This window comes from Eublepharis macularius, chromosome 11 (genome assembly GCF_028583425.1).
Source record: "Eublepharis macularius isolate TG4126 chromosome 11, MPM_Emac_v1.0, whole genome shotgun sequence".
Classification (NCBI taxonomy): Eukaryota; Metazoa; Chordata; class Lepidosauria; order Squamata; family Eublepharidae; genus Eublepharis; species Eublepharis macularius.
Window position 1 is genome coordinate 64,495,403 of NC_072800.1, and position 26,522 is coordinate 64,521,924.

At 42.0% G+C, this 26,522-nt stretch overlaps 1 protein-coding gene across 4 annotated transcripts; it reads left to right on the forward strand.

Annotated features, from left to right (window-relative positions):
• The first annotated feature begins 519 nt into the window (after positions 1–519).
• Positions 520–25,572, forward strand: STEAP4 (STEAP4 metalloreductase). 4 transcript variants are annotated; one of them, XM_054991411.1, is made up of 6 exons: positions 520–898; positions 12,310–12,453; positions 18,170–18,646; positions 19,000–19,527; positions 21,125–21,289; positions 23,084–25,572. In XM_054991411.1, exons 2-6 carry the CDS (start codon positions 12,397–12,399, stop codon positions 23,351–23,353), a joined length of 1,497 nt encoding a protein of 498 aa, XP_054847386.1. In that variant the 5' UTR covers positions 520–898; positions 12,310–12,396; the 3' UTR covers positions 23,354–25,572. The 4 variants fall into 4 exon arrangements, with proteins under 4 accessions (XP_054847386.1, XP_054847388.1, XP_054847385.1 ...); XM_054991410.1 differs by lacking the exon at positions 520–898 and adding an exon at positions 11,082–11,140; XM_054991413.1 differs by lacking the exon at positions 12,310–12,453 and having other exon boundaries at positions 521–898.
• Positions 25,573–26,522: the final 950 nt, after the last annotated feature.

The window sequence follows — 26,522 nt, forward strand, 5'->3', positions numbered from 1 at the left end:
GTGCCTTCATGGCTCTGCCCAACAACCTTCAGGACTGGAGGAGATAATCCCACCTCCCGCTGCCCCCAACAGCAAGGGAGAGGAGACAGGCTGCGTGCGCAGGAGTCAAGATGTGGGAGACTGGGCAAAGAGACAGTCAAGTAGAGAAGCAGACAGCCACAGCAGAGGAGTAAAAGGAAGCGCTGGGAGGGTGCAGGATCAAATGCTTCTGCTTTTCTGTTTGTAAATCAAGGAAATCCTCTCTATACCATAAGACTACAGTACTCTCTCCTTCCAAGGAAACCCAACCCTGATAAGCCTTCGTTCCTGGAACTTCTCACTGCTTGGAGAAATGGGAGTGAATGGAACATCAGCAGGAGTCACTCAGTGCAGCCAGCCCGATATATGGGTGGGTGTTCCTACAGAGTAGTCGTCACCTGTCATCTAAACCACAGGTGGGGCTTAATTCTGCCAATCCTGTTGCAACAATTTCTTCACTCATCTCTAAAGCAGCAAAGTGACTCTGACTCTCTCATAACCTCAGACAGGACGGCAGCCAGAACAGAGGAACTGGCAAGCATACAGAAGGCTGCCACTCACCAGTGCAAAAAAGAGAAAGCAACTGCAACTGAACCTCACCCAGCAAATGCCATGGCAGGCTGGGTTTTCCCCCAAAACGCTTGCTGGGAAATGTTTTTTCCTCATGGGTACAGTCTTGCAAAATCCTCAATCTTCCCCACTCCCCCTCCTTTTCCTGCCTCTCGTCTCAGCTCATAAATGTCCAAGAGTGACCAACAAATTCCTCACTCCATTCCAAGCCTCAGGAAGATTCTGCAGGTCCTTCATCCAGATGCTACTGCAGCTGTAGCTGGGCTCAAGAACGGAGGGGGGAAGCACAGAAGAAGACTGGGTGTGTCAGGTAAGTCACAGATTTAATGCAGCCCCTCCCCGAGCCTCAAATGGATACACGGAATGGAATCGCTTTGCCGGCTCCAGCGTTTGCATTCAAATGTGCAGCAGCGTGACCTCAGGCCATCACATACTTTTAGCCTATCTCACAGGGTTGCAGTGAGGATAAAATGGAAGAGAGGAATGATGTGGTAACTTGCTTTGGGTCCCTACCAGCAAGGAAAGTTGAATTATAAATATTAGAATATATACATGCATGGAATAATTCTCCAGTGGCCTTTTGAGACTGGAGGGGAAAAAAACTCTTCCAGGATGAAGCAGCTGCCGAGTCCTTTACAGCTGTGGAAAAGCTGCTGGAGGGAAAATTTGGAGCAGAGAAATTGTGGTGGGCACAGAGTTAGAAGTCTCCCTCCTCCTCTTCACTTTTCCATCTGAAAAGGGGCTACTGGGTGTTTGGGGTCCAGAACACCAAAAGAACAGTTTGCAATGCCACAAGAAGTAAAAAAAATGCAGTTAGCAAATAGAATTTCCCCTAATTCATTCCATGGGCATTTTTCATCTATTTAACATAATAATCTTCTACTTAAAACAGATATTAAACTTTTTAATGTGATATGAGGGGGGGGGTCTATTAACTTAGCAATGACAGACACCTTCTTCAGCAATGCTTCATTTACTTTCCCGGCATTCCAATCGGATGCATGATTCAATTCAATTCATGCTGTTCAATAGATAGGATGCTCCCAATGAGCGGGCATAGGATGGTAGCATAAACTAGCATGTCCAGCTTGGCAAACTAGAGAGGCTCCCATTCAATCCACTGATGAGGTTGGCAAGATGGGCTAGGAGGCAGTACTTGACTGCCACCATTGACAGGCACCCAGGAGATGGGGAGTACTGGGTGACGGGGGGTGGGGTGTCATTGGGGCATCACCAGGTGGTCACAGCTGGGCATTGCTGGTTAGCCAGCAGAGCACAGATCCACCTTCCCATCATCTCCAACACCTGCTAGTAAGGATGGGGGTTTCTCCTCCACTGACTGCCACTCAACAGCAGCAGCCAGAGGCTACCTCCTGCTCCTCCTCATTGGCTGCATTAGGTCATTTTAAGAGGGGGGTCAAATGGAGGCAGAAAATGTAAAGCAACATTTTCTCATTTTAGTGAATTTGCTGTTGTGCAAAAGGATCTCAGTCAACTCCACAGTACAAATTTTAATTCTTAAATGTTTATCACATCATTTCTCCAGGTATCACTTTGGTATTGTTGAAAGTACTCTTCTTTGGGTTTGATGTTTGTAAATCTTGTATTCCCTGTATATCTATAGCAAAAAAAATCCTAAAATATGCATGTACATTTTTCAGACTGTATTCTTTTTTTCTAACAAAAATGGTGCATTAGAATAGAAACAGCAACATTATTTTAAAGAAAGAAAAACAAGACGACCTTTCCAAGGACCTAGATTGAATGATAGGGGTGATTTACAATAGTTTGAAATAATAACAACAAAGAAAGTATTCCAACTGCATACTAAAATATTTGCCAGCAATTGCAAGCTTACAATCACTCACTTCCATGCACTAGAAAAACAAGTTGATAAATCTAAGGAGCACTTGACTAGAGACATTATTTCAAAACTACTTTATGATAGAAAGGGGCATTTTTAACATAGCAGCTGTTTGTGCACTGGTGTAGTGAAAACACTGAATATACTGAAGTTGGTTTAAAGTTGCATAGAGATTTTTTTTTCATGGAAAGCTTACATTTAACATCTGATAGTTTTTCTTTGGGGAGAGAAAGCAGAAGAGGGGCATTTTGTACAGTGTAGGTTTTCCCATTACAAATACGAATCAGTTCCACGTCAGTCTTTCTGCATGCGGCCATAAGATACCCTTAAGAACCTAAGAGCAGCCATGATGGATTAGACTGATGAGCTGTCTTGATATAAAGTGCCATAAACATAGTTCCCAAATGGACTTTCTGCAGAAAAGAATTTCAGGGACCAACCCTTGGTTTGTGGCCCTGGGATGGGAGTTCCAGTTGTGTACCACTGCAGGCATCATTCATTTTGTCCTGCCGAGGACCATACAGACTTTATTCCCTTGCCATACTGATCATTACAGCATTCAGCAGCTGTCTTTTCAGCAACACTTGGACAGCCAGAGGCCCTAGCCAGCATCTGAGGGCCAAACTAAACATGATGTCTGCCACAAGTGGGGTTGGGATTCCCTGACCAGTTTATAAGAGGAAACATTCTGGGCTCCAATTTGTCTTGAGAGGGCAGTGCAGGGGGAGGAGGGGCTTCAGGCTCCCCCCCCTGCCCCTGCACTTGTTCCCCAGGCTAAATTGGCTGTGGAGGGCCCTGTTTGCCCTGTTCTGGGACTCCACATGCAGTGATTGCAGCATGGCATGTTGTGGGAAGCCCTGTGAACCAAACTGAGTAACATCTGTCCATAAGTTGGGGTGGAGAACCACAGCCCAACTCAGGGCAGATGCCACATATAGTGTGACCCTTCTGTTCCCTGTGAATGAGCCTTCTGTGCATTTGCAGGCATGGATATGAATTCCTCTACTTAATTTTAGTCTATTTCTTTCTGTTCCAACTCACAATTATCGAGTAATACTTTTATCTTTTGTTTCATATCCTCGGTAGTTAATTACCTACTGCTTTAAACTCTACATATATTACACACAAAGAAGATGTTATACTTCTTGGAAAGGAACCATGGGATAATCAGTTGCAGGAAGGCAGAAAATTGGATTTGTTTTGAAAGAAAAAGGGGTTTAGATAACAGTTAGAATAACTGAGCAATGAACCTAGTTCTTTGGGGCATCCGTAGAATCGCTTCCACTGATGTTTCTTTGAAGAAATTGTTAAATAAGTAGGAAGAATTGTTTTTTATCCTGGCTTCTGCCCTCCTGCAGGATGTTTAACTTTGATGCCATTTCCAAAGGAATCCCTAATTTATCATGGGAGGGTGGTTACAATATGTACCAGAGACCTGCTTGTAGGAACATTGTCCCTTAGGAGCCTCCCAATATTCTGTTACTCGGGATTGACTCATACTGATAGGCCCTTCTGCAAGGAAACACCACAGTGATTACATATTTTATGGTCATGCAAAAAAGGGAACTTGCGCCAGTCTCCTCCCTTAAACACTCTGCTTTGTACAAAGGGTCCTGGGGAGAGGACGGTACATTGCCACAAAAGATGGAAAAAGCTAACAAACAATCATTGACTTACCCAGATCTCAGGACAAGTTAACACATATGCATATATACAGAGAGAGAGAGAGAGAGAGAGAGAGAGAGAGAGAGAGAGAGAGAGAGAGAGAGATTCCTGTTCCCTGGAATCTCTCTAAGTGTCCCAGATGGCTCCCGGGAGATAAAATCATCTGACACACAAAGAGGGATAGGGACAGTGCTTTTTTTCTGGGGGGACGCAGAGGTACGTGTACCCCTAAACATTTTGTGACTCTAACGGGAGAAAGTAAAAAATTTAAAATGTTGGAATTCCCGCTAAACCAACTCCAAACGTATTATGGATATTTATGTGATTTGTTAAGTTTTATGTAGCATGTGTTGGCAACAAAGATGTTTAGTTATATTTAAACTCACTTGGAGCGCTGTTCGTCTTACAAAAAATGGAATGTCTTTGAGCATCGAACCCCCCACCAAGATCGCTGGCATAATCGGTGATCGTTAGGGTGCAGACAAATACAAACAAGTCTTCTCTAAGCCACTTGGAGCTCTGGTAGTTGGAATCTAGTACAGTAATTGGTCAGTCTTGTTGCTACCCCTGGTGGTAGTGACCAATTTGTGTATTTGTGTACGTTTTGCGCAAAGAGTTGGGAAGATGTTAGTGAACATAACCTCATGCCAATCTGGAAGTTATTGTGAGCTGTGCAATATGAGGTAATGCATGTTCTTGGTAATTTTGTCCATTAACTGCATTTATTTTTTCCGATTTGAACTATAAAATGGTGATTTCCTTGAGTCAAACTGAGAGCACCCCTAAACATTTTTTTAGAAAAAAAGCACTGGGATAGGGATATTTGTTTTGCAGCTTGCATAATAAAGAGCTGACCTGGGTTCTCCAGTGCTGGGCTGCTTATAGTGAAAAGAAACAACAGCCAGAGAATATTCCAGCTATTCGTTAACTTTTCCAAACCACAGCAAGTGAGAGAAGGACACACCTCTTCTGAAGCCCTCTGGTTTGGGAGAGAAGTAAGGAATCTCTCTCCAAGGTTAGGGGAAGGTAAGCAGCAGTCTGAAATTCCACTGTTTCTAAGCGCAAGTAAAGCCATGTCATACACAATGCTGCCAAGGCACATTACCTTGCAACCATCATATCACTTAAACTGGTCTGCTTCCCATGCAAAGCAGCTAGGCATACTCAGGGCAAAAATACATGTTATGTGGGACACAAATCGGGTTATGGGTACCCAACCCAACTCTCAGTCACACATCCATGCAAGGACTAACCTTTAAAAACTTTTCTGTTGCTTTGCACAGCTCTGAACACTGTGAGGGGAAGGAGGGGTTTCAGGTTTCCCTCCTGTGCCATTTTCATCAGCAGAAACAGTCGCGGGGGAGGGCTCTGTTTGCCCCCTTTCTCGGGCTCCATGTGTCCTGGTGGTGGAGAGTGCTCTCAAGTCAGACTTGACTTATGGCAACCCCTGGTGAGGTTTTCATGGCAAGAGACTATCAGAGGTGGTTTGCCATTGCCCGCCTCTGGTCTTCATTGGAGGTCTCCCATCCAATTACTAACCACAGCTGACCCTGCTTAGCTTCTCTGACAAGATCAGGCTCACCTGGGCTATCAAGGTCAGGTTCCACATGTATTAGGATGTACACAAAGAGCCGGGGAAGGAGCAAACTGGCCCTACAGATGTGATTCCACGGATGAAGCCCAAAGCCTCTGCTCCTGCCCCCAGCATTTAGAGCCATGCAAAGCGATAGAGAGGTTTTTAAAAGTTAATCCCCACATGAATATGTGACTTGGGCACCTGTAACCTGACTCATGTCACACATAATGTCTATTTTGGCCCTTAGCACTCCAAACCTCTGTAGCTGTGTGGGTGTTGTGCTGGTATGCTAAGCATGCCTACCTGCTTTGGCTCATTGAAATCAGATATTGGGGGCATGCAAAGTTGCAGGGGTAAATTATTTTGCCTCACATTCAAATCAGGCACTGCATGCAGAAGACTTGAGAGAGAGGCAGGGCCTTACTTCAATTACGTGAAGGTTTAAGATTAAATAAGAACTGGTAAAATGAGACTCCTGCTGTTTCACACCACTTCCAGACCATGGTGCAGTTGACCCTTTGTGAGAGGGAATGCTTGCTGATATACATTCCTCTCACAGGTAGCCTAATTTCTTCTAGGGAGTAGGCACAATTGGATCTGTTGATGTCTGTGCATAAGCTATTCATGCGGTAGATCACAAATTGGGACGGTGGCTTCCATATATCACTTTTTATGGCAGGCAGGGCCTACTCTGCACTCACACAACTTGCAGTTGAGGAGGATTAGCACTACTTTGTGCATGGAGAGTCTATACGCCTGGCCCTTTCATTGGTGAACCGGCTCTTCGTATGTGCATATGGTTCAAAACATAATCATAAAACCAGAAGTCTATTTTAACTCACAATTTGTCTTTGTAGATTCAGGGCTCTATTTTAATTAGGCCTAGATAAAAACCAGCCTCTTCCATCTCCATCCAACTAATCCCCTTAAGTGCTCTTTTCTCTCTGCTCCTCACTTGGAAATCAGCTGCTCCTCTCCCTTCCTTTCTAGAAATACTTGTTACCCAGGTGCAACCACTTACTGACTGATCTCTTCAGAGACAAGCCCTATTGTTTCTTAATCATCTCAGCCCCAGCTAGAAAGCCAAGTCGGCTCTCCTGGTTTCTACCCATCAGTGAATTGTCAGATTGTCACAGAAGAATGTCTTTGATCTCCGAGTACAAGAGGCTATGTTATTCTGAGGCCTTAAGAGATGCATGAAGAAGCCAGAGAATTATTTCCAGAAATAATGAAGCAGGAGAAGTATATATACATATTAAAAAGTCTTCCTTTATGTGTGCAAGGAACAGCTGCTGCCCTGAGAAGGAAAGTGGTTGCTAGCATGTTTTCTGAGCCATTCAGAAATCAAAGGAGGAGGAAGGGGGGACGTATTTAGGCTGCAATCCCAAGAGTATCCCGGAACACTGCACTTCCCAAGAACACTTTCTGGAAGTAAGCCCCACTGAATGAAACTGGATTTACTTCTGAGTAGATATTCTTTCAAACAACTCTTTAGAACTTCTTAAGGAGTTAGAAAGATCAGTCCCAACTTACAGTCTCACTTTCAAAATGCTAGAACTACTTTTGTACGTTAAGAGGCCTTCATCAATATCTTGCCACTTGTTTAATAGAGACATGCCTTATTTAAGAACAATACCAGCAAAAGGACCCTTGATTTCATAGTCAGTGGAGGCTATGCACTTCTACGGGAGACCGTAGAGCTGCAATACAGGTCTTCTGAAAGCAAAAACAAGCCCAAGCAATTCACACACAACTATTCTTCCTTTTCAGATGTAAAGCAGGTTTTGTCCCCATTTAATAGGGCTGAAGTCCATGATTCCCAGTGAACTGGTGTGGTGTCTTGCAAGGATATAAAATGTTAAATCATGTCAGCATTACTTCCATGACACAGACTTCAAACCCTTTTCACTTACTGCTAAAGGATGTGGTTCGCAACTTTCTAACTATGGCTGAGAGATTAGTAGCATGGTTGGAATTTAAGCTCTCCTTCCCCCATCTGAATCCTCCCTTCACTATTAGCAACATTAATTATGGTCGTTTTCACATGTACCTGTAAGCTTCCAGAAGATCATGCGAAACTCATGGCATGAAGCATCTTCCTAGCACAATTTTCCGGCATGATCCCCTTTAATGGTGCGATGACATCAGAAATCATGCCATTAAAGAGGATTGTGCCGGGAAATTGCACTAAGAAGGCACTTCATGCCATGAGTTTCACATGATCTTCTGGAGGCTTTGGGCATGTGAAAATGCCCTCCATCTGAACTATCCATGGTTCCAAAGTCTTATATAAAGCCTGACCATCGTGGCTAACACAAGTCAACACTAACCAGGGACAGAAGAATAAAATAGAAATGTAGTAACACCTTAAAGACTAATAAAAGTTATCCTAACTCAGACCTCACCTCCTCAGATGCATATGAAATGCACAACAAAAGTAAACAAAAGTTATAAAGGAGGGGCAGGAGATGAAGTTGTAGCACAGAAAGCAGGGCCGGATTGACAGTGGGAGGCAGGAAGGGTAGTCTGCCCCCAGTACTGCTAAAGGTGGGGGCGCCAGGTGCGGCTGCCAGCTGCCAGGAGCAGGCCAGAGTTGGCGGTGTCGGCAGCAGCGCGGGCGGCTGAGCAGAGGGCTGGGAGGCCACTTGCGCCATTCGCCTGCCCTGCCGATGGGGCGGCTGGCTTGCTGCAGGCACAGGACAGGGAGTGCGCAGCAAGCTGGCTGCCCCATCAGCAGGGCAGGCGAATGGCGTGGGCGGCCTCCCAGCCCTCTGCTCAGCTGCCCGCGCTGCCACTGCCAGCTCCGCTACTCACCGTGTGCCAGGGTGGCCAGCTAGCCACGCAGGTGGCACGCCTCCTGGCACTGCATGATGATGTCATGCTGTGCGCGCACGCTCAGAAGGAAAGCCGGACTTGGGTTGCCCTGGGTGCTGGCAACCCTAGATCCGGCTCTGACAGAAAGACCTGCTCTGGATCATTTAGTATCTCAGTGAAAGGGACCGCGGCAGATACAGCTGTTGCACAAAATGGATCACAAGAGAGGTTTGAGGCTCATGGGGTGCAGATACAGAAAGATCCAATCAAAACAGTAATGAATCAATTCCTAATTGCAGAAAATGGCCGAAGTGGGATAAATGTCAAGCCTAATCAAGGAACATGCAGTGTTAACACAATTAATGGCTGGACCCCCACCTAGGATTTCCCTACATACAAGTATGGAGGGTGGGAGAATTTTCACTGATTCCCTCTCCTACAGCAGCCCAAAATGCCCTCTGAAATTCTGGAGAGAAGGGAATTAGAGATTTCTAGAGGGGCTGGTACAAAATCAGCCTTCACCCCCTCCTGCCCCAAGTCAGTTTCTGGACAAAGGCCATTTCCACACACATTGAATAATGCACTTTCAATGCACTTTAGCAATCCTTTGGAAGTGGATTTTTTGTTCCACACATGGAAAATCAGTTACAAATAAAGAGTATTGAAAGTGGATTATCCAACGTGTGTGGAAGCAGCCAAAGAGTGGACTTTGCAGAGAGGAGGAAGAAAACACAGAGTTCAGCAGTACATTCCATGTCTTTTCACCATGGTCAGGAGGGGATCGCTAATCTTACGGCTGCAACTGGGCCTAAGCCTGAATGTGCTGCTGAAAGAACTTTTTGGCTGGTCCCCTATTGCTGATACATAAGCATGAAAAATACAAAGGCAATTCTTAATACACCCTTATCAGTTTTCTAGATCTATTGATGGCTATGCAGGAAGCTTGATTCACAGTTGCCTTTCCACCTTCCTGCACGTTACAGTTCACATGTGATTTTGACCTGAGTTTGACTAGCAACTCCTATTTTGTTTTGATGCCTTCACCCCTCTGCATGAGTCCTTCTGTCCTAGGGAGAAATGTTTCTTGTCAAGTGCCTTACGTCAGGCAGTGTCAAGAGCCTTGCTGTCAAGACTTTACCAGCAACAGCTGGCAACAATGGTCTGTTGCAACATCAAGGAAATTACTTCTTGCGCAGGATTTGCTGAGCCACCACACTCCATAGAAAACTTTTTTTCTGTGCAGAAGTGGAGCAGAGTGTCCTGAAACTTCAAGATGCCTTATGCTGCAGCTCACACTACAGGGTATGATTTGGACTGAGCTCCAATCAGACTTTTGACAAAGCTGTACCTGTAGTTGGCAGAGAAGAGGATAGTTACTGCTCATAAATATTAAAAACTATAAAACTGACTAATTGACTAACACACTAGATAAGAAACTCAGTTCAGAATTATATTTTAAAAATACCCAAATTGCAGCATAATGAAACAAATAAAAATTCCGAACTTGCAACCCCACCCACCTCACAGGGTGATTGTTGAGAGGATAACACACTTTGTAAACCACACTGAGTGGACATTAAGTTGTCTTGAAGGGTGGTATATAAATCAAATATTGTTATCTAGTCTCAGTTTTAAGCAATTTCTCTTATCACAGCAAAAAATTGTTGGAAGGTCAATTGTTACTTTCCATACAATCTGTTTGTGCATAAGAATGTTGATGTTATGCACACCTGTAGTTGCCACTGATATTAAAGGAGCCTGGCTACATTAGTAACAGCACTTAACAAGGTCTGGCCCACCAATCCACCTGATGAAGACCTCTGTGAAATGCAAAAGCTTGCCCAGTGTCACATGAAGAGAAGTTGATCCAAAAAACCCTCATTATTTGTTTTGTATCCCTTACAAGCCAGCAGCGTGCTTTACCAGTGTCAAAGGTATATCTATTTTTTCCTCCATCAGTCTTCTATTCTTAAAGCTCTGCTCCACCTCAGAAACTTCTAGTATTTTATGGACTCATTTCTAATTCACTGTGCACTTGACTGGACTGGATTAACAATTGATACTTTTAAACTCTGAACAGTTCAACAACCCTGAAAATGCAAAGGAAATGACTCAACTTTTAAGCCTGGTCTTATGTATTTATGGGAACAGGTTGAGGTGGCAAGATTTGCAGCTCTCTCAGTACTTTGTTATGATTTAGACAACATTAAGCACATCTTTTTAGGCCTCTGCCTCATACGTCCGCAGAAGCTCCAGGCAGTTTTAGTGTTCTCCTGATAAAAGGCGGAGATGTGAAGAGCAGAATAGCTGTGCGTTCTCCATGGGAGGATTTATCTCCTCTAACAATTCGTTTTATCTGCTGTGTCAAAACTCACAGCACAGACCTTTCTGCTGAAAGTATCTGCCCAAGAAAAAGAACCTCATTTCCTTAAAAAATAAATTACAGCGATAATTTGCTGTGTTAAAATTCTGGGTTTTTTTTACCCATTCTTGATATTTGTTTGTGATGTTCTGGAGGGCTTTGTAATAGAACATCATTCCAATTCATGACACGCTTTTTTGTTTCCTTTTTAGCTGGGTATATATCTCCCTGATGTAGTGGTACTGAGAGGGGAAAAAACAGGATAAATGAGGTATGAACAAGGAAAAGATAAATTTGTGTAATTTAAAATTCAATCCCAAAAAGATTATAAAAATGCTGTTTATTTTCACACTTAGGAAAACTACACAGGTATCTGAGAAAGTAAGAATTCTGTTAGATAAATGAGACTCAATAAGATGCACTTGAGAAGGCCTTTTGTTTTTATGTCTAGCAATGTACTTTTAGTGTATGAGGCAGAACAAGGCATGTATACATTGCTCTCGTCTTCTTGAACTTATGACATCCTCTTTATTCTGAAAGTTGTCAAAAATGTCACTTGTGTTTCTATGCCTTTTCACTACAGAAGCTAAAAGCTAAAGTTCTCCAGGTCACGATAAATGCCAAATCTTACCACATGGCACTGCATTTAGAAGTGTTTATAACAAAAAGCAGAGAGGTGTGGGGTGAAGAGGGGCAAAGAGCCACATAATAGATCCATATTAGGAATGTGAAAAAAATGAATGTGAACAGTGGGCCTAAGTGCACAGAGAATCTCTCCCATTAGCAACAGTAATATTAAAAAGGGGGGGAAATCTACCAGTACTTCTACTGCCATTATATTTGGTCATGCATATGCCTTAAATGTTTAGTAAAGTGCAGCATTCAAGAGGCATCACTTGAGATATTACACTACAGTGTACACTACAAAGCAAACACCACCGTTCATTCCTCAAAGTAGATCCTGCATGCAAAATAAATTGTACCCATCTTCCTTGAACCTAAAAATGTAGAATTGTCTCCCAGACAAGCATGCAACATTTTATTTTGATATCCCAATCTTCAAAGGAAATATTAGGAGGGATCCAATATCTCCCTTTTACTAAGTGCGGAGTCTTGGCCTCACAATTACAGGAACACCTTGGCTTGTTGTTTTACTGCATAAATCGAGGGATGTACAGCTGAAAAAAAAGATATTTTTCAGATTTGTATTTTGGGGTAAATACTGGTAAGCTGTGGTATTCAGATTCTATACCATTTCAAGATTCAGATTTGGATTTTTCCCGGATTCCAGAATTAATTGGGTTCCATAATTTTCTATGCGGGATGTTTTTCAGGGCAGAGGCAGTGGCTATTTTTCAACTAAATGACACAAAAATTGGAACCGAGGGGTCCAATTCTAAGGACCTCTGAACAAGACTCCTGTTTCCATCCTACTTATAGGGGTTGCCAACTGGGAAAGGGCCCAGCTGCCACAAAGGAGGGAAGAAAAGAAGAAGGCATCAGGAGCCAATCAGCCCCACAGCTTTCATGGGCCCTGCACATAGCTCACGCTGGACAGGAGCTACCTCCTCCGGGCCTGATGAGGTGATGCTTTCCCCCATCCATTCTGTTGCCTGGCAACCCCATTAAAGGGGAAAAGAATAGACTTTGAATTCTTAAAATTCCAGCCCTGTATATTCCCAAATATTTCCAGAAATATATTAGACCCAGATACCAGTATTCCCAAGAATCCCTAATACCTCTTTAGATGTCTGAATATACCTGAAAATAAAAATAAGGTATTTTTCTGATGTATAATCAGACAGGATATATCCTATATAAATCTGGGTATAGTTGGCATTTGCATCACTGGCGATGGTTCACCTCTATCATTTCCCTTTCTGTAAAGCATCAGTAAGCCATTTGGTCTTATAAAAATCTTTGCCTGCCCTTCACATACTGGCAAAGAGTCCAGTAGCACCTTTAAGACTAACCTCTTCTTCAGAAGAGAACTGTGGTTCTTGAAAGTTTATGCTACAGTAAAGTTGGTTAGTCTTAAAGGTGCTACTGGACTCTTTGCCATTTTGCTACTACAGACTAACACGGCTGACTCCTCTGGATCTCTTCACATACTGGGTATTCTAACATTTAACACACACACCCTTAACATGCCTTAACTTCACGATTTGATTTTCTTTCTTTGGTTCCATACTGAGCCACATTCTGGAGCCATAGGATTTGTACCACTGAGGTACTTAACCCAAATTGACTCCCAATATAATCTTCTGACAGAAAGCCCTATCAGTGGTACCATCAGGGTTGGTCTTCAGGGTGAAAGTTCTGGCCCCAGCCACAATGGCTCAGCAAGGGCCTCCCAAATGCCGGTTGCATCTCGATATGGGAGAATTCTGTTCAATTCATTATTCATCAGAACACCAGATAATGAAGAGTAGGATAAGACAAATCCAAAGTTTCAAATTACCTGAATGTATCACTGAGCCCTATAAATAACCTTTCAGGTATGGTCAGTTTCAAATTCTGGACAGTCTTCTCTTGTCCGACTGCTGTTTTACTGTCCCACTGCTGACCTGCTGGTTTAGCTTGACCTCAGCTTCCACATACCTAGCCTATCAAACTTAACTGGCCTGCACAGATTTGGAAGGAGCCGTGCACACTGAGCTGCCAGCACTGAGCTCCCTCCTTAAGACATTTATTTGTCACTGTCACTCATCTATCAGACAGCAACAGAAGAAAATGACAGACTGCTCATAAAATACAATCCGCCCTCTGAGAAATGGGTTTAAGACAGAGATTTATCCTAATGTCAATGTATCAGTTAACTCCCAGTTTCCAGACTTGCTGCTCCAGCACATAAATACTTTGTACAGAATTTAATCCCTGGGAAGTGTCGTACAATTTATGATACATCAGGGCTATGGTGTGGTCATAGGCAACACACCAATGCTGGGGCATTCCTCTACATTGACCTCCATTTTTAGAGGGAAACTAGAAAGGAGTAGTCTCTGTATTGTATTATACTGAGGATTCTTTTTGTAGTGATAGAGTAGCTTTTTGTAGTGATTGGCTGGGCTGACCTAGGCCATTTCCACATGTTCTTAAAGGGACAGACCACTCACCAAATGCTGCCAGCTTTCCCCCTTCACTCCACATGACTTTGATTTCAAAACAGTAGCAGGCTGTTTGGCTTCCATTTTGTTGGCACCTTTTTGGGAACCACAGGAAAATGCATTCTCGGCAAAGGCACCGACAAAACAGAAGGCAAACAGCCTTCTACCATTTTGAAATCGGACACGTGTGGAGTGAAGGGGGAAAGCCACACATCCCTTTAAGGATGTGTGGAAACGGCCCTAGTATTTCAGAGTGGCTGGGGGTACTGTCTCACATCTGCTAGAAGTTAGAACAGGAGCATGGCTCTTTGTAAAAGAAGAGTCAAGAAGCAGAGGGGATCACTAGTCAAGGCTGTTCCCAGCAAAAGGGCTGAGGGTGGGGGGAGGTATCTAGCAAAAAGCTTGGGCTTCAGGAACATGTGTACCAAAGAAGGAAAGATTCTAGCCAGAACAAAGTTGTCACTTAGGGTTGACAGCTAATGCTGGGAAATTGGGGGTGGAATGCTTGGGAAGGGGGTAGTTGCAGGGGAATGCAACATTATTTCTGGGCGATTTTAAAAAAAACAACGTTATTTATAGTCTGCCTTTCTCACTGAGACTCAAGGAGGGTTACACAGTGTAGGTCAATACTATCAAGTGCTTTAGCAATTTCCCCAGTTTCTTTGGTCTTTACCATAGAGTTTGGGGAAATTCCTAGAATGGCATGAAAGATGTGGAGGGTCAATGGATATGACTTCACTTGTTATTACTATAGCGATTGGAGGACATCCTTGGAGACTCACCATCCATGCCTCCCTTCCCCCCCATTCTTCAAATTATTGAGAATGGGGGACTAAGAACAGGTGTGGGAGATTGCCCACTGCCACTGGGCAAATGATAAGCCTAGCTTAAGTAGTGAAGAGAACAATCCTGAGCAGGCTACTCAAAAGTTTAAGTCCCATTTTATTCAATCAGCATCCAAGAGGAAAAGAAAAACTGGAAGAGAATGGGCAGAGAAGAGAGCTGTAGATTGTAAAAAACTGCAGAGTTGATGGATCACATATTAATTTAAAATGACCAGGCAAATACTGGGCTACAGGACGGCCTGGGTAATACCAATGTGCTAAACCAACAACACAATCCAATGCATTTATTTTACAGTCACCAGAGGCATGATGGTCAGTGTGATGGCTTTAGATGTTTAAAAAAGTACATTTTCTATTGCCTACTCAGCTCTCAAGTTCACGGCATGCCTTGGGCAATCATCGCCCTCTCTCAAGCTGTCCTTCACAGGGCTACTGCGAGCCTGAAACACAGAAACGAGGTCCTTGGATGAAAGTCAAAATGCAAATGTACCTGGTTAAGCAATTGTGAGATGGACTGATTAATAGTTCTTTTTAAAACATATCCCACCCCCCTTATCTTTCAGTAGCTGCCAGTATATATAATCATTAAAAATAACCATCAGGTTAAATATCAATAGCACACAGCCCACTTCAAAGAAAAAGCCTCCATGCAACTGGAGATCTAAAATATGCCATCCTGGCACGCTTACCTAAACAGTGGGTAAAAATGTAGAATAATACAACACAAACTCTTAGGAAATCTGGATGTCTCCAGGGATATGTTCACAGCACAGCATGCACAATGTGTTTGGTCTCAGTCAGTGTCACATTGAAACCCAGACTTAGCACTTGCATTTAGCTCCCACTGAATCACAGAGAAAAAACTAAACACAGAGACGCTCGGATGTGTTCGGGGAGGGGACGCCAAACATTTAATGCTGCAGGAGATCTGAGTGGAGCTTTCAGAAAAAAAGAGGCAGAACTGCATTCTTGATAGACCTCACAACTTCTTCACCACTTGAGAAAAAAAATACCATCATATTCCTGGCCACTATCTTCAGCCCTTTTTACCCCCATTTTTGCAGAAACAGTGAGATGATAGAGCTATACTTAGTAAAAAAATACAGTGCACAGTAAATGTTGTTTTACTTATTTATTGTATTTCTAGAGTGTTTATTCCCCATAAGAGAACCAAATATATTTCCTTAGTATCCAGTTTTTAAAAAGCAATATATAGCCAAGTTGACGCATTAAACCATAGCACAGCCAAATAAAGTCATGCTGCCACCTAGTGGTTGAAAATCCTGTCTACACACTCCTAAATTTCTAGCTCTTCCCAACTGGGGGTGAGTTCAGAATTTTTATTTTCCCTAAACCAACACAGAATAAACTATTGTAAAGAAATGATACTGCTGCATTAAAGTTACCTATTAAAAATCATTGGATTCATGCTGAATATAGCCATTCTCACATGAGTTCCACTAAATTCAAATGTAACTTTCAGTGCAAATCTATGCATTTTTACTTGGAAGTAGGGCCCATGTAATGTTCAATGGAGTTTCCTCCTCAATTTGTTCATTTAGAATTGCACCATTAGCGGAGCATTGAAGAATATTTGCAAGCAATTTACATTGACTAAATACATGTTATGGATTCAATATGTTTAAAAAAACACTGATTATGTCTGTTAATACTTATAAGATCCTTAGAGCTGTGCATCCCTTCATTTCTTGCACAAGCACAGAGCAATATATTCTTACATAAAACTATTTGTTTTTATGCCTCCCCTTGGGAAGAGAGGAAACATAGTAAATTGAAGTAGATGGGGTAAATATGAATGAGTCTGAGCCAAGATTCTAGGGATCAAGATTCCCAAGGCGTCTGTAAAAACCACTACTCCAGTTCTAGATACTTGCTTTTAACATGGCTAACAGCCTGTTCCAAACAAAATCAAGACATTTATGAAAAGGAATACAAGGGGGCATGTATTAATTTATTAACTTCTGAGCAACTTGTCATGTAACGCAAGCATCTCGTGTTTTGTGCTGAAACCCAGGAATATCTGTAAAAGAGAATTCTGCAGTTTCTTCCATTTGAGTCTCCAAGGACACCAGAATCATTAGAAAGTTATTCTAGCATGACAAATATACTACTCTGTCTCACTTTTCAGAGACTGAACACAAACACTAAGGAGATGTTCTTCAACCCCTCCTCAGATGGTATCCTTGGAGAGGTCTAGTTATATCTTTTGCAGAATAACTTTCAAGAATGCTTGGCTGTCCCAAATGGGTCAAATATGTGTTTGATGTTTAGAAGTATAGAACTTCAGCAATTTCTGCCCAAACAACTTTGTATTAAAAATATAATGAAGTAAGTGAGCAGAGCACATAATCTTTTTACCACTTTTCGTGTGTGTGTGTGTGTGTGCGTACATGTATGTTTTACAGGCTTCTTTTGGTCCTCCTGGTTTTGTACCAGTACACATGATGTACATCCCGCATTGGGGTGGGGGTGGGGTGAAAAAAAGACACAGGTCACACACAGGGTGCAGCTAAATGAGATGATGTCACAGCCGAGTGTGGAATTCTTCAGAGAACAAAAGTTCATGACTGACACCTGGAAGGCAACCCTCTTGAGACATAATTTGAGCAACCAACACAGTGGAGAAAACAGCTTAAGAAAGTGCCTATATGAAATCTGTCCATTAGACCTATCCATTCTCTGCATCCTGGAAGAAGAAACCAAGAAGAAACCTACTGTCAGAACTGCAGTATTTAATTTATTTGGCATTTTCAAGGGGCAAAAAGTATGTGATAGGTCTATTGATAAAATTGTGTCACATAACCAGGGCTTTTTTTCTGGGAAAAGAGGTGGTGGAACTCAAGACCGCACAATGATGTCACTTTGGGTCAGCTGGAACAAGGGGGGAGTTTTTTAAAATTTGAATTGTCCTTGGCGAAAATGGTCACATGGCAGCACAGAGGGCAGTCTAAACTCCCCTCTGTCTGGAGATCAGGGGGTGGGGCCACCGGCCATGTGACCATTTTTAAGAGGTGCTGGAACTCCGTTCCACTGCATTCCCACTGAAAAAAAGCCCTGCACATAACAAATACCCAGGGAACCACCTTTCACTGTATTATTTGGCAGATGCCATCATGGTTGCCAATAGGACTTGTAGATATAAGTAAGCCTGGGATCTCGTCCATCTATACTAATCTGTAAATCACTGATAAATGATTTTTTGAATGAAGCGGGGGGGGGAGGGGTCTTTTTCAAATACCAGTGCATGTGGAGGAATAGGCTACCAGATACCTTTATTTTTAGTAAAATTTTTAAAAGAGCTTTAATATGTACTTTGTACTCTAACAGGTAACCTCATCTTTGTCCAAAATGGAGAAGTACTCCTCCTCTCCGATCCCACTTGTTGAAGATGCACCTAATAAGAAGCAGACTGTGTGTATTTTTGGAACAGGAGATTTTGGAAGATCTCTAGGACAGAAGATGATGCAGTGTGGCTATTCTATAGTATTCGGAAGCCGAAACCCTCAGGATTCCAGTCTGATTCCTCCAGGAGCCACAGTGTTACCCCACGCAGAAGCTGCAGAGATGTCTGACATCATCATCCTCGCAATCCACAGGACATGTTACAACTTTCTCGAAACCCTAAAGGAAATGCTCAGTGGGAAAGTGCTGGTGGACGTTAGCAACAACCTCAAAATAAATCAGTATCCTCAAACCAATGCTGAATATCTTGCCCAGCTGATACCAGAGAGTAAAGTGGTAAAAGCATTTAACTCAGTGTCCGCATGGGCTCTACAGTCGGGTGCACTGGATGCAAGCAGACAGGTAAGAATATCTCTGGAAACAAATGGTGGCCCTACAGGCTGTGTATGTAAAAAGCAGCAGCATGAGATAAAGTGGAAGCTCCATTACAAATTCAGATTTCCACTCATATACAGTGCTAAATATTTCTAGAGTTCTCTACATAAACTGTTTATGATAACCTTGTGAACTGTGTCACTTTAGACTTTCAGTCTAATTACCTATAAAAAGTCTGAAGGTATTTTTTTTATTTTCTGCTCCAAAGAGCCAACAATAAATGGAAACCATTTTATCATGAGAACAAGAAGATTCTTGTTCAAGTTAGGTATACTATAACACTAAATATTTCTGTTTTATTTTTATTTTTTTTGCTGCAGGTGTTTGTCTGTGGTAATGACAGCAAATCAAAAGAAAAAGTGATGGATATTGTTCGAAGCCTTGGCCTTACGCCACTGGATAAAGGATCTCTCTTAGCAACAAAAGAAATTGAGGATTACCCTCTGCAGCTGTTCCCTATGTGGAAATACCCCATCTATCTGTCTCTGGCCATCAGTGCATTTTTCTTCTTCTACAGTGTGATCCGTGATATAGTCTACAATTATGTTGTGAAAAACAAAGACTTTTCCTTTTTCATAGCTATTAGTATTCCAAACCGTGTCTGCCCCATTGTGGCACTCATCCTACTTGCTTTGGTTTACTTGCCCGGGATTTTTGCTGCTATCCTTCAATTATACAGAGGGACAAAATACAGGCGCTTCCCAGACTGGCTGGACAAGTGGATGCTCTGTAGAAAACAGCTCGGACTGGTTGCCTTGGCTTTTGCTTTCCTACATGTTTTGTATACACTGGTCATTCCTATACGCTATTATGTAAGATGGAGGCTTAACTCTTATGTTCTTCAACAGGTAAGCTGACATTGTGCTGTCTTTTCTTTCATTTCATCACCAGCCTTGAGGGTGGTAAAGCTTTATAGGAAACATAGTTTCCAGTGATTCCTGGAGCTACCCTATGTCACTTCTGGGTTTTTATCAAAAATGATGTAGCCCCACACATGATGCTTCTGTTTTTTTCCCTCCTACCACCAATCAGAATGGCAGCAGGCAACAGGAGGTGGGGGAGAGGGAGCCATATTTGACAGCCCTATTTACAGAGCCCTGGGCTGCTGGGTGACCTCTGCTGTTACTGAAACCACATAAAAAGCCACAATGTGTAATGTACCCCATTTTGTGCGGATAGTGTTCTCTCTGCTGTTGCCTTACTTGCCCAGGGACTTCTGAGGGAAATGATGAGGAAAGCCTAGTCCACATGGGAGTGGTATGGCAATCATCTAAGCCTCAAGGCCCTGGCATATTTCCGATTATATCCTGGGGCCTTGGGGCATTTCCAGTCCTTTTAGATCCATTTCAGAGTCTGAGGCCATCATGGGGTGGAGAAATGGGGGGCATGATGCCAGCTGTGGTGCTATGTCACTTCTGGTTAAAAAAAAATGGAATAGCTCTAGGACTTGTTAGAAACGCTATGGTAAACTCTATAGTTTACCTACTGTTTATCATAAAGATCCCAATTTCTATGTCACTTCTGGTTTTTTATTGGAAGTGTCATAGCTCAGCACACAATTCTCGTTTTAAAATTTTTATTGGATGGTTAACATAACATATATAATATTATTACATCTTACTCACGAATTATCCCCTAAAGATATAGTGTTCCCCACCCGCTCCCCACCCCCTTTCCTCTGCTGACTTCCAACAGCACTGCAACCCCCCGTTTCTTGTTACAAATACTATCTCTTAATTGTCATTTTAAACTTAATGGTAAAGATTTACATTATATCTTATCTTACTTAATAACACTCAAAAGACCATAATTGTCCTTTAACATCCCACCTTTTTTCTAAGTATTTTTTCAATTTCCCCCAGTCCTCAAAAAATTCCTTTGGATCTTGCTCTCTCAGTTTCCTTGTTAATTTGTCCATTTCCGCCATATATAGCACTCTTTGTATCCACTCTTCAGTTTTCGGTATTTCTTCTTTCTTCCAATATTGTGCATACAAAGTTCTTGCCACCGTTATCATATAGTACAGTATTACTCTATCCTTTCTATCCATGTCCTCTAAATGCAAAGATAACAATAACATTTCTGAATTCTTAACTACATTATTTTGGAGTATTAAAGACATTTCAGTACATACTGAAATATGTACTCAGCACACAATTCTCCTGCCGCCACCTAAATCATCTTATCCAACCTTCCCGTACTCCATTGTATATTACCCATGACTGATGGAAACCAATGTGGCCAAGCCTTCAGTTTCAGTCCCCATGGAGGAGAACTCTTTGTTGCTCAGCCTTTCACCCCAATCAACTATTAACTCTATCGGGTACAGTTTTCCATCCTTCTCAAGGCAAAGATGATATAAATTTGCAAAAGTATCAAGATAATCTTTTGACCGGTTATGGTTAGGTTACAATTAAAACCTGTTTTTAATTTTTCTCACCTCAGGCATTTAACAACAAAACAGATCCATTTAATACTGTTCAGGGCTGGATTAGTGACTCTTATGTTGCTTTGGGTATCTTGGGTTTCTTCCTGTTCGTCCTGCTTGGAATTACATCCTTGCCCTCCGTCAGCAACAGTGTCAACTGGAGAGAGTTTCGGTTTGTTCAGGTAAGTACCTGAAGTCAGAGTGTTGTCTCTTCTTGTGTTCCTATGCACATTTACTCAGAAGTAAGATCCACCAAATTCAATAGGACTTACTCCCATCAACTAAATGTGCTCAGGACTGCAGCCTCTAAAGTGATAGGGTTCTTTTACTTCTGCTGATTTTATTTTACACGGTATTGAAGTGGAACCAGTGCTAGCGGGAGGAAAAAAAGGCTATCACAAACTTTAGTTTACCCATTTTTGAGGTAATCTTCAAAGATTTTTCTCCTGGTTCCTGCACCTAGAACATCAGCTGCCTTCCCGTTGCTTCCGTTTTTAGAACAATCTTCCATTATTATTCCTGCCTTCTGAACTGGGGGCATTTTGTAAAGGTTATTTGCTCATGGCAGATTAATTTGATGTTGTAGTATACACAAGGATTATACAGTTAATAACGGGTTAATTTGGAGGGATGAGGCCACCTGCCTCCTAGAAGAGTCTGTGAGTGGGGAACTAACTGTAGATGTGATATGGCTGTTGGAATGGTGGTAGTTAGGGCCTCTAGGCCCAAATTGTGTAATGTGTAAATAAACATAGCCATTTCCTTTTTCAGCGGACAAGGTAAATTCTTAGAGGAAACTGAGGGATCTTTCTAAATTCTTTTATAATAGATAGTAGGCTTTCTGGGTAATAAATGTCCTGTGCTACTATAAATTATGGGTTTAAAATCTTATTTTTATACAAGTTTCATTATTGTTTTTCTTTTTTAAAAAAGCCATAAGCCACCTTTGGCATAGGAAATAATTTAAATAAATGTAGGTCTCCTGCCAATCTTTTGCTATTGTTCACGCCATGTCTTCCTATCTTATGCAAAGAAGGAACACAGTGCCCTGCAGGGCTAATTATCTGAAGGTCTGGCTCATATGATTCCAGTTGTAAACTTCAAAAACACTGTAGTGCATAAGTAGTTATCCTGGTAAGCAAACAGCACAATAAAGCCTTTGACTAATGCATCACAATTCTTGACATTGGTGAAACTTGCAGAAGGATATTGTAAGGATTATCAGCCTAAGACAGTGATGGCGAACTTTTTTGAGCCCGAGTGCCCAAACTGCAACACAAAACCAACTTATTTATTTCAAAGTGCCAGCACTGCAATTAAACCTGAATACTGAGGTTTTAGTTAAGAAAAAACAACTCATACAGTTGTCCCAACTAATTAACATCTCTCTCTCTCTCTCTCTCTCTCTCTCTCTCTCTCTCTCTCTCTCTCAAGAGCCACGACTGAAAGTAAAGCAAGTTAAATCAAAGCAGCTTACTCTTCTTTAGAAAGCCAGCCCTAGCAGCCTCGCTGCTGCCTCCACTTCCTGCTGCTAAAGAGACGGGCAGCAGGGAGGCAGCCTTGAGGAAAAGGAATCATGTGGACAGGGCCAAAACCCATGTGATCTCTGCTCAGAGCTACTGGAACACCGTTGCAGGCGTTCCCCCTCCAAATGAGCCCTGGACCTAGAGATCGGCGACTTGGCTCTCGTGCCCACAGAGAGGGCTCTGCGTGCCAGCTGTGGCACACGTGCCATAGGTTCGCCATCGCTGGCCTAAGACATCCTCAAACTTGATCTGGCCTGTAACAGGAAATTTTAGTCTAGCTCAATTGAGAATAATTGATGGCACTTGTGGAATCCTCTTTTAAGGGCCTTACTGCTTTTACAGAAAACGTTTCCATTGCACACTTTGAACTCCTTGGAGGAAGGCAGGAAAAATATAATGAATAAATAAATGGCTATTTTACAACTATTTCTTCTCTTTTTCATCCCACAGTCTTATCTGGGCTATCTTACACTTGTTTTGTGCACTGCCCATACGCTCGTCTATGGTGGAAAGAGATTTTTGCACGTTCGTTCGTATCCATGGGGACTTCCTGCTGCTTACATCCTCTCTCTCATTATCCCTTGCATTGTGTTGGTCATAAAGTTTGTTCTGATACTTCCGTGTATAGACAGACCACTCACCGCAATTCGACAGGGATGGGAGAGGAAACCCAAACACGTCTGCGAGCCATACAACAACCTAAGCAGGTCTTCTGTGTAAACTTTTAGTCAATGTACTGTGACTTGTATATAATTGCAAATAGCTAAAAATGACCAACTGAGGCGCATTTAAAAATGACTCAGAACTATGTACTATATAATTACTCTGTAAAGACCACCATTCTCGGCATCAATTAAATTGTTATCATCTAATTCCCATTCTGCCTCAGAGGATGTATATTCCTTCCTATTTCTGGGGTTGGAGAAAACAATTATAAACTATTTCTGACCTGCTCTGGGTAACATAGAAACCTATCTTGCACAATTTTTTTTTAGTTTTTTAAAATTTTTTCAAAAGGTATTTATTTTCATTATATTTGTTATTAATCCAATTCCTTTTGGTTATTTTTGTTATTATCTCTTCCCCCTCTTCCCCACACCTACTGTTTTGGCTGGGGCTGTTTGCTCAATATAGGTAGGGAAATGTTATCTCTTTTCTCTGGCACCACTTTCTGATATATCCAGGGCACTGTACCTTGCTGCAAGCTGAGCAATGTAGTTCCACAGTGCCTTAAGGTTGCCAGGACTCCCGCTTTGTGGCACCAGCGGGAGGAAATGGGGCACCAGTGGCATGCTGGAACACTTACATTGCTTCTGGTAAAAACCTGACATGACATGGCAGCCACTGTATGGTTTTACTATAGAGTTTTTGCAGAATGCTAGAATATCTGCCATGTCACTTCCTGTTTTTTTCTGGAATTGATGTAAGAATGGTGTGGTGATGTCCTGCATTTCCTCTTAGGGGTTGCTGTCTGCAGCCTGGCAACCACATGCCTGCCATTATCGGTCAGGCCTCCTGGGACTACTTTTCCCAGAATACACCAATACACAGCATCTCCGATATGCCAAAAGGAGTTTTAAGGGTCAGGGGAGGGAGATACTCTCCCCACAATAGTCCTCTCCTCCTGGGCTGCAACAGTGGTAAACACAATAGCCCCAGTCAAATTGGTGGGGGTAGATAAACATTTCCCTGATATTTGAATGATCTCCTCATTCTTTCTGACCAACATGAACTCTAAACCAAACCACTAGGTGCCAGAGCAATAAAGTGATCTTAATATTATCAAACACTATTAATTTTAAATGAATTTTAGTATAAGGTCATATTGTTTTTTTCAATTAATTATATGTTACTATGGAAGTCCCTGTCCCTGTCTTGAAATTGAACATCAGATTTTCAAATTAAGTATGTCAACTCTGAATGAGTATGAACCAACAGGCCATAGCAACAATTATTTTGAATTATTACTTCCCTCCCTGTTCTGTTCCTTTTCAGATGTATATTTTTGTATTAATATTAAAAGCACTTCAAACATTACATTACAGGCAATGGCATCCAAAAATATGTAAATATGAAATATCTACACATGCATAAAAGCCCTTTTTTATGAAGAAATTTTGTCACATTTGAAGCTGGCTATAGCTTTGTGGTGTTTGGGGGGGGGGCTAGTAAATAGGGGTCTAGTAAATGGACAGCCAGTGGAATATGATTTTCATGACAAATGCAATCCACAGCTGCAGATGAAAGTAGAACTTCTAACTTCCCATTTCCAATAAATCCATAAGAGAATTCTCTGTGCGTATTTGTTACAATAACTCTGGAACTAGAGAAAAGCCAAAACAAAAAGGAAGGCTTTTGGCACCTTAAAAGTCCACTTTAATTGTCTTAGAGATGAGCAACTCTGCTTAGGATTGCAACATGATCAATTTATTACAGCATAATCCTTGGTTTAGGCTAGAGAGCACTTCAGTGGAGAAAAGCCAGTTAATGAGGTTATGATAAAGTCATCTGGCATAGCATAGCCGTAGTGTCAGACCTAGAACATGGGACAACTAGGTTTGAATCTCCACTCTACCATGGAAAATTGCCAGGTGACCCTAGGCCCATCACAATCTCTCAACCTAACCTGCTTCACAAGATTGTTGTTGTGAGAACGGAAGAGGGGAGATAAATATAATAAGCTGTGATGGGGCTTGATTAGGGACAAAAGTAGGATATACGTTTTTTAAACACTCATCCTCACAAGCTAAATCAATAATAGGCTAATAGTTCCACTCACTGGTGTTACACACTATGGCTTACTATTGCATGTAGTATTGGATTCTTTCCCCATATGGAACAATATATTTACTGCTGGAAATCACTATGTACAAACACTGTTCATCCAAAATTTATACCATGTATATTTTTAACATTATAAAGAAAATCTGTTTTAGGAACCAGTTTCCCTTTGTCTTTGTTGCTCGTATGATGGCAGTAACGCCATCAGATTTCTTGTTTTCTTTTCCTCCTTTGCTGATGAAGAAGTGTTGAACTAAGGTGGGAAGAAAGTAATGAAATGAAGGGATCTGGCTATCCACCTTGTATTAGGGAAAGCAAGAGAATAAACTTAAGAACAGCCCTGCTTGATCAGACCAGTAGTCCAGCATACTGTCTCACACTGTGGCCAACCAGTTGCGAACATGGCAGAGAAGCCGAGGCCTTCCCCTGAAGTGGCCTCCTGGCACTGGTATCCAGACAGTTATTACCTCTGCACTTTTTTTGGAATATCCACTATGACCCCAAGGTCTCTTTCCCTCTCAGTCTTTCTGATCCAGACTTCGGAGGGAAATTTAGATCATGGCCACTTATTTCCAGATAGGATATTACCAGTTTAGAAGTCAAATCCATGTCCCACTTGCTTCAGAACCATTATTTTTGATGGGAAATCTGTTCAAGGGTCTGGGGCAGCTGTTTATAAAGGCAATGGAGCTACATTTGCACAGAACACAGTCCTTCCTCTAATCTAAAGACCTAAGTTTCAAGCAGATTGAACAAAGGGGGTCAATTTTACAGACTCCCAAAGTAGGTCTCTCTGCATAGCTGCTCTTCTCTCTACTGGTTTCTGAAATAGTGGCAACCTAGCAGGAGAGTCCAAACTGGGCATTCAGCATAACCTCCCCATTTGCATTCATTTAATTTCCCTGCCCTCACAATGACTGACTGAAAATAAAAAACGTTTACCTTTCCACTGAAAACTATCTGTTTGCCATACTTTCTTGTTTTAACAAAGTAAAGATTGAGATCGGCAATTTTTCCATTATTCCCTACTAGCAACGAAGCATGTTGTGTGAAAAAATATAACAGGCTCTAGAAAACTGTTGTTGGTCTTTTTTTTAATTTTCATGAA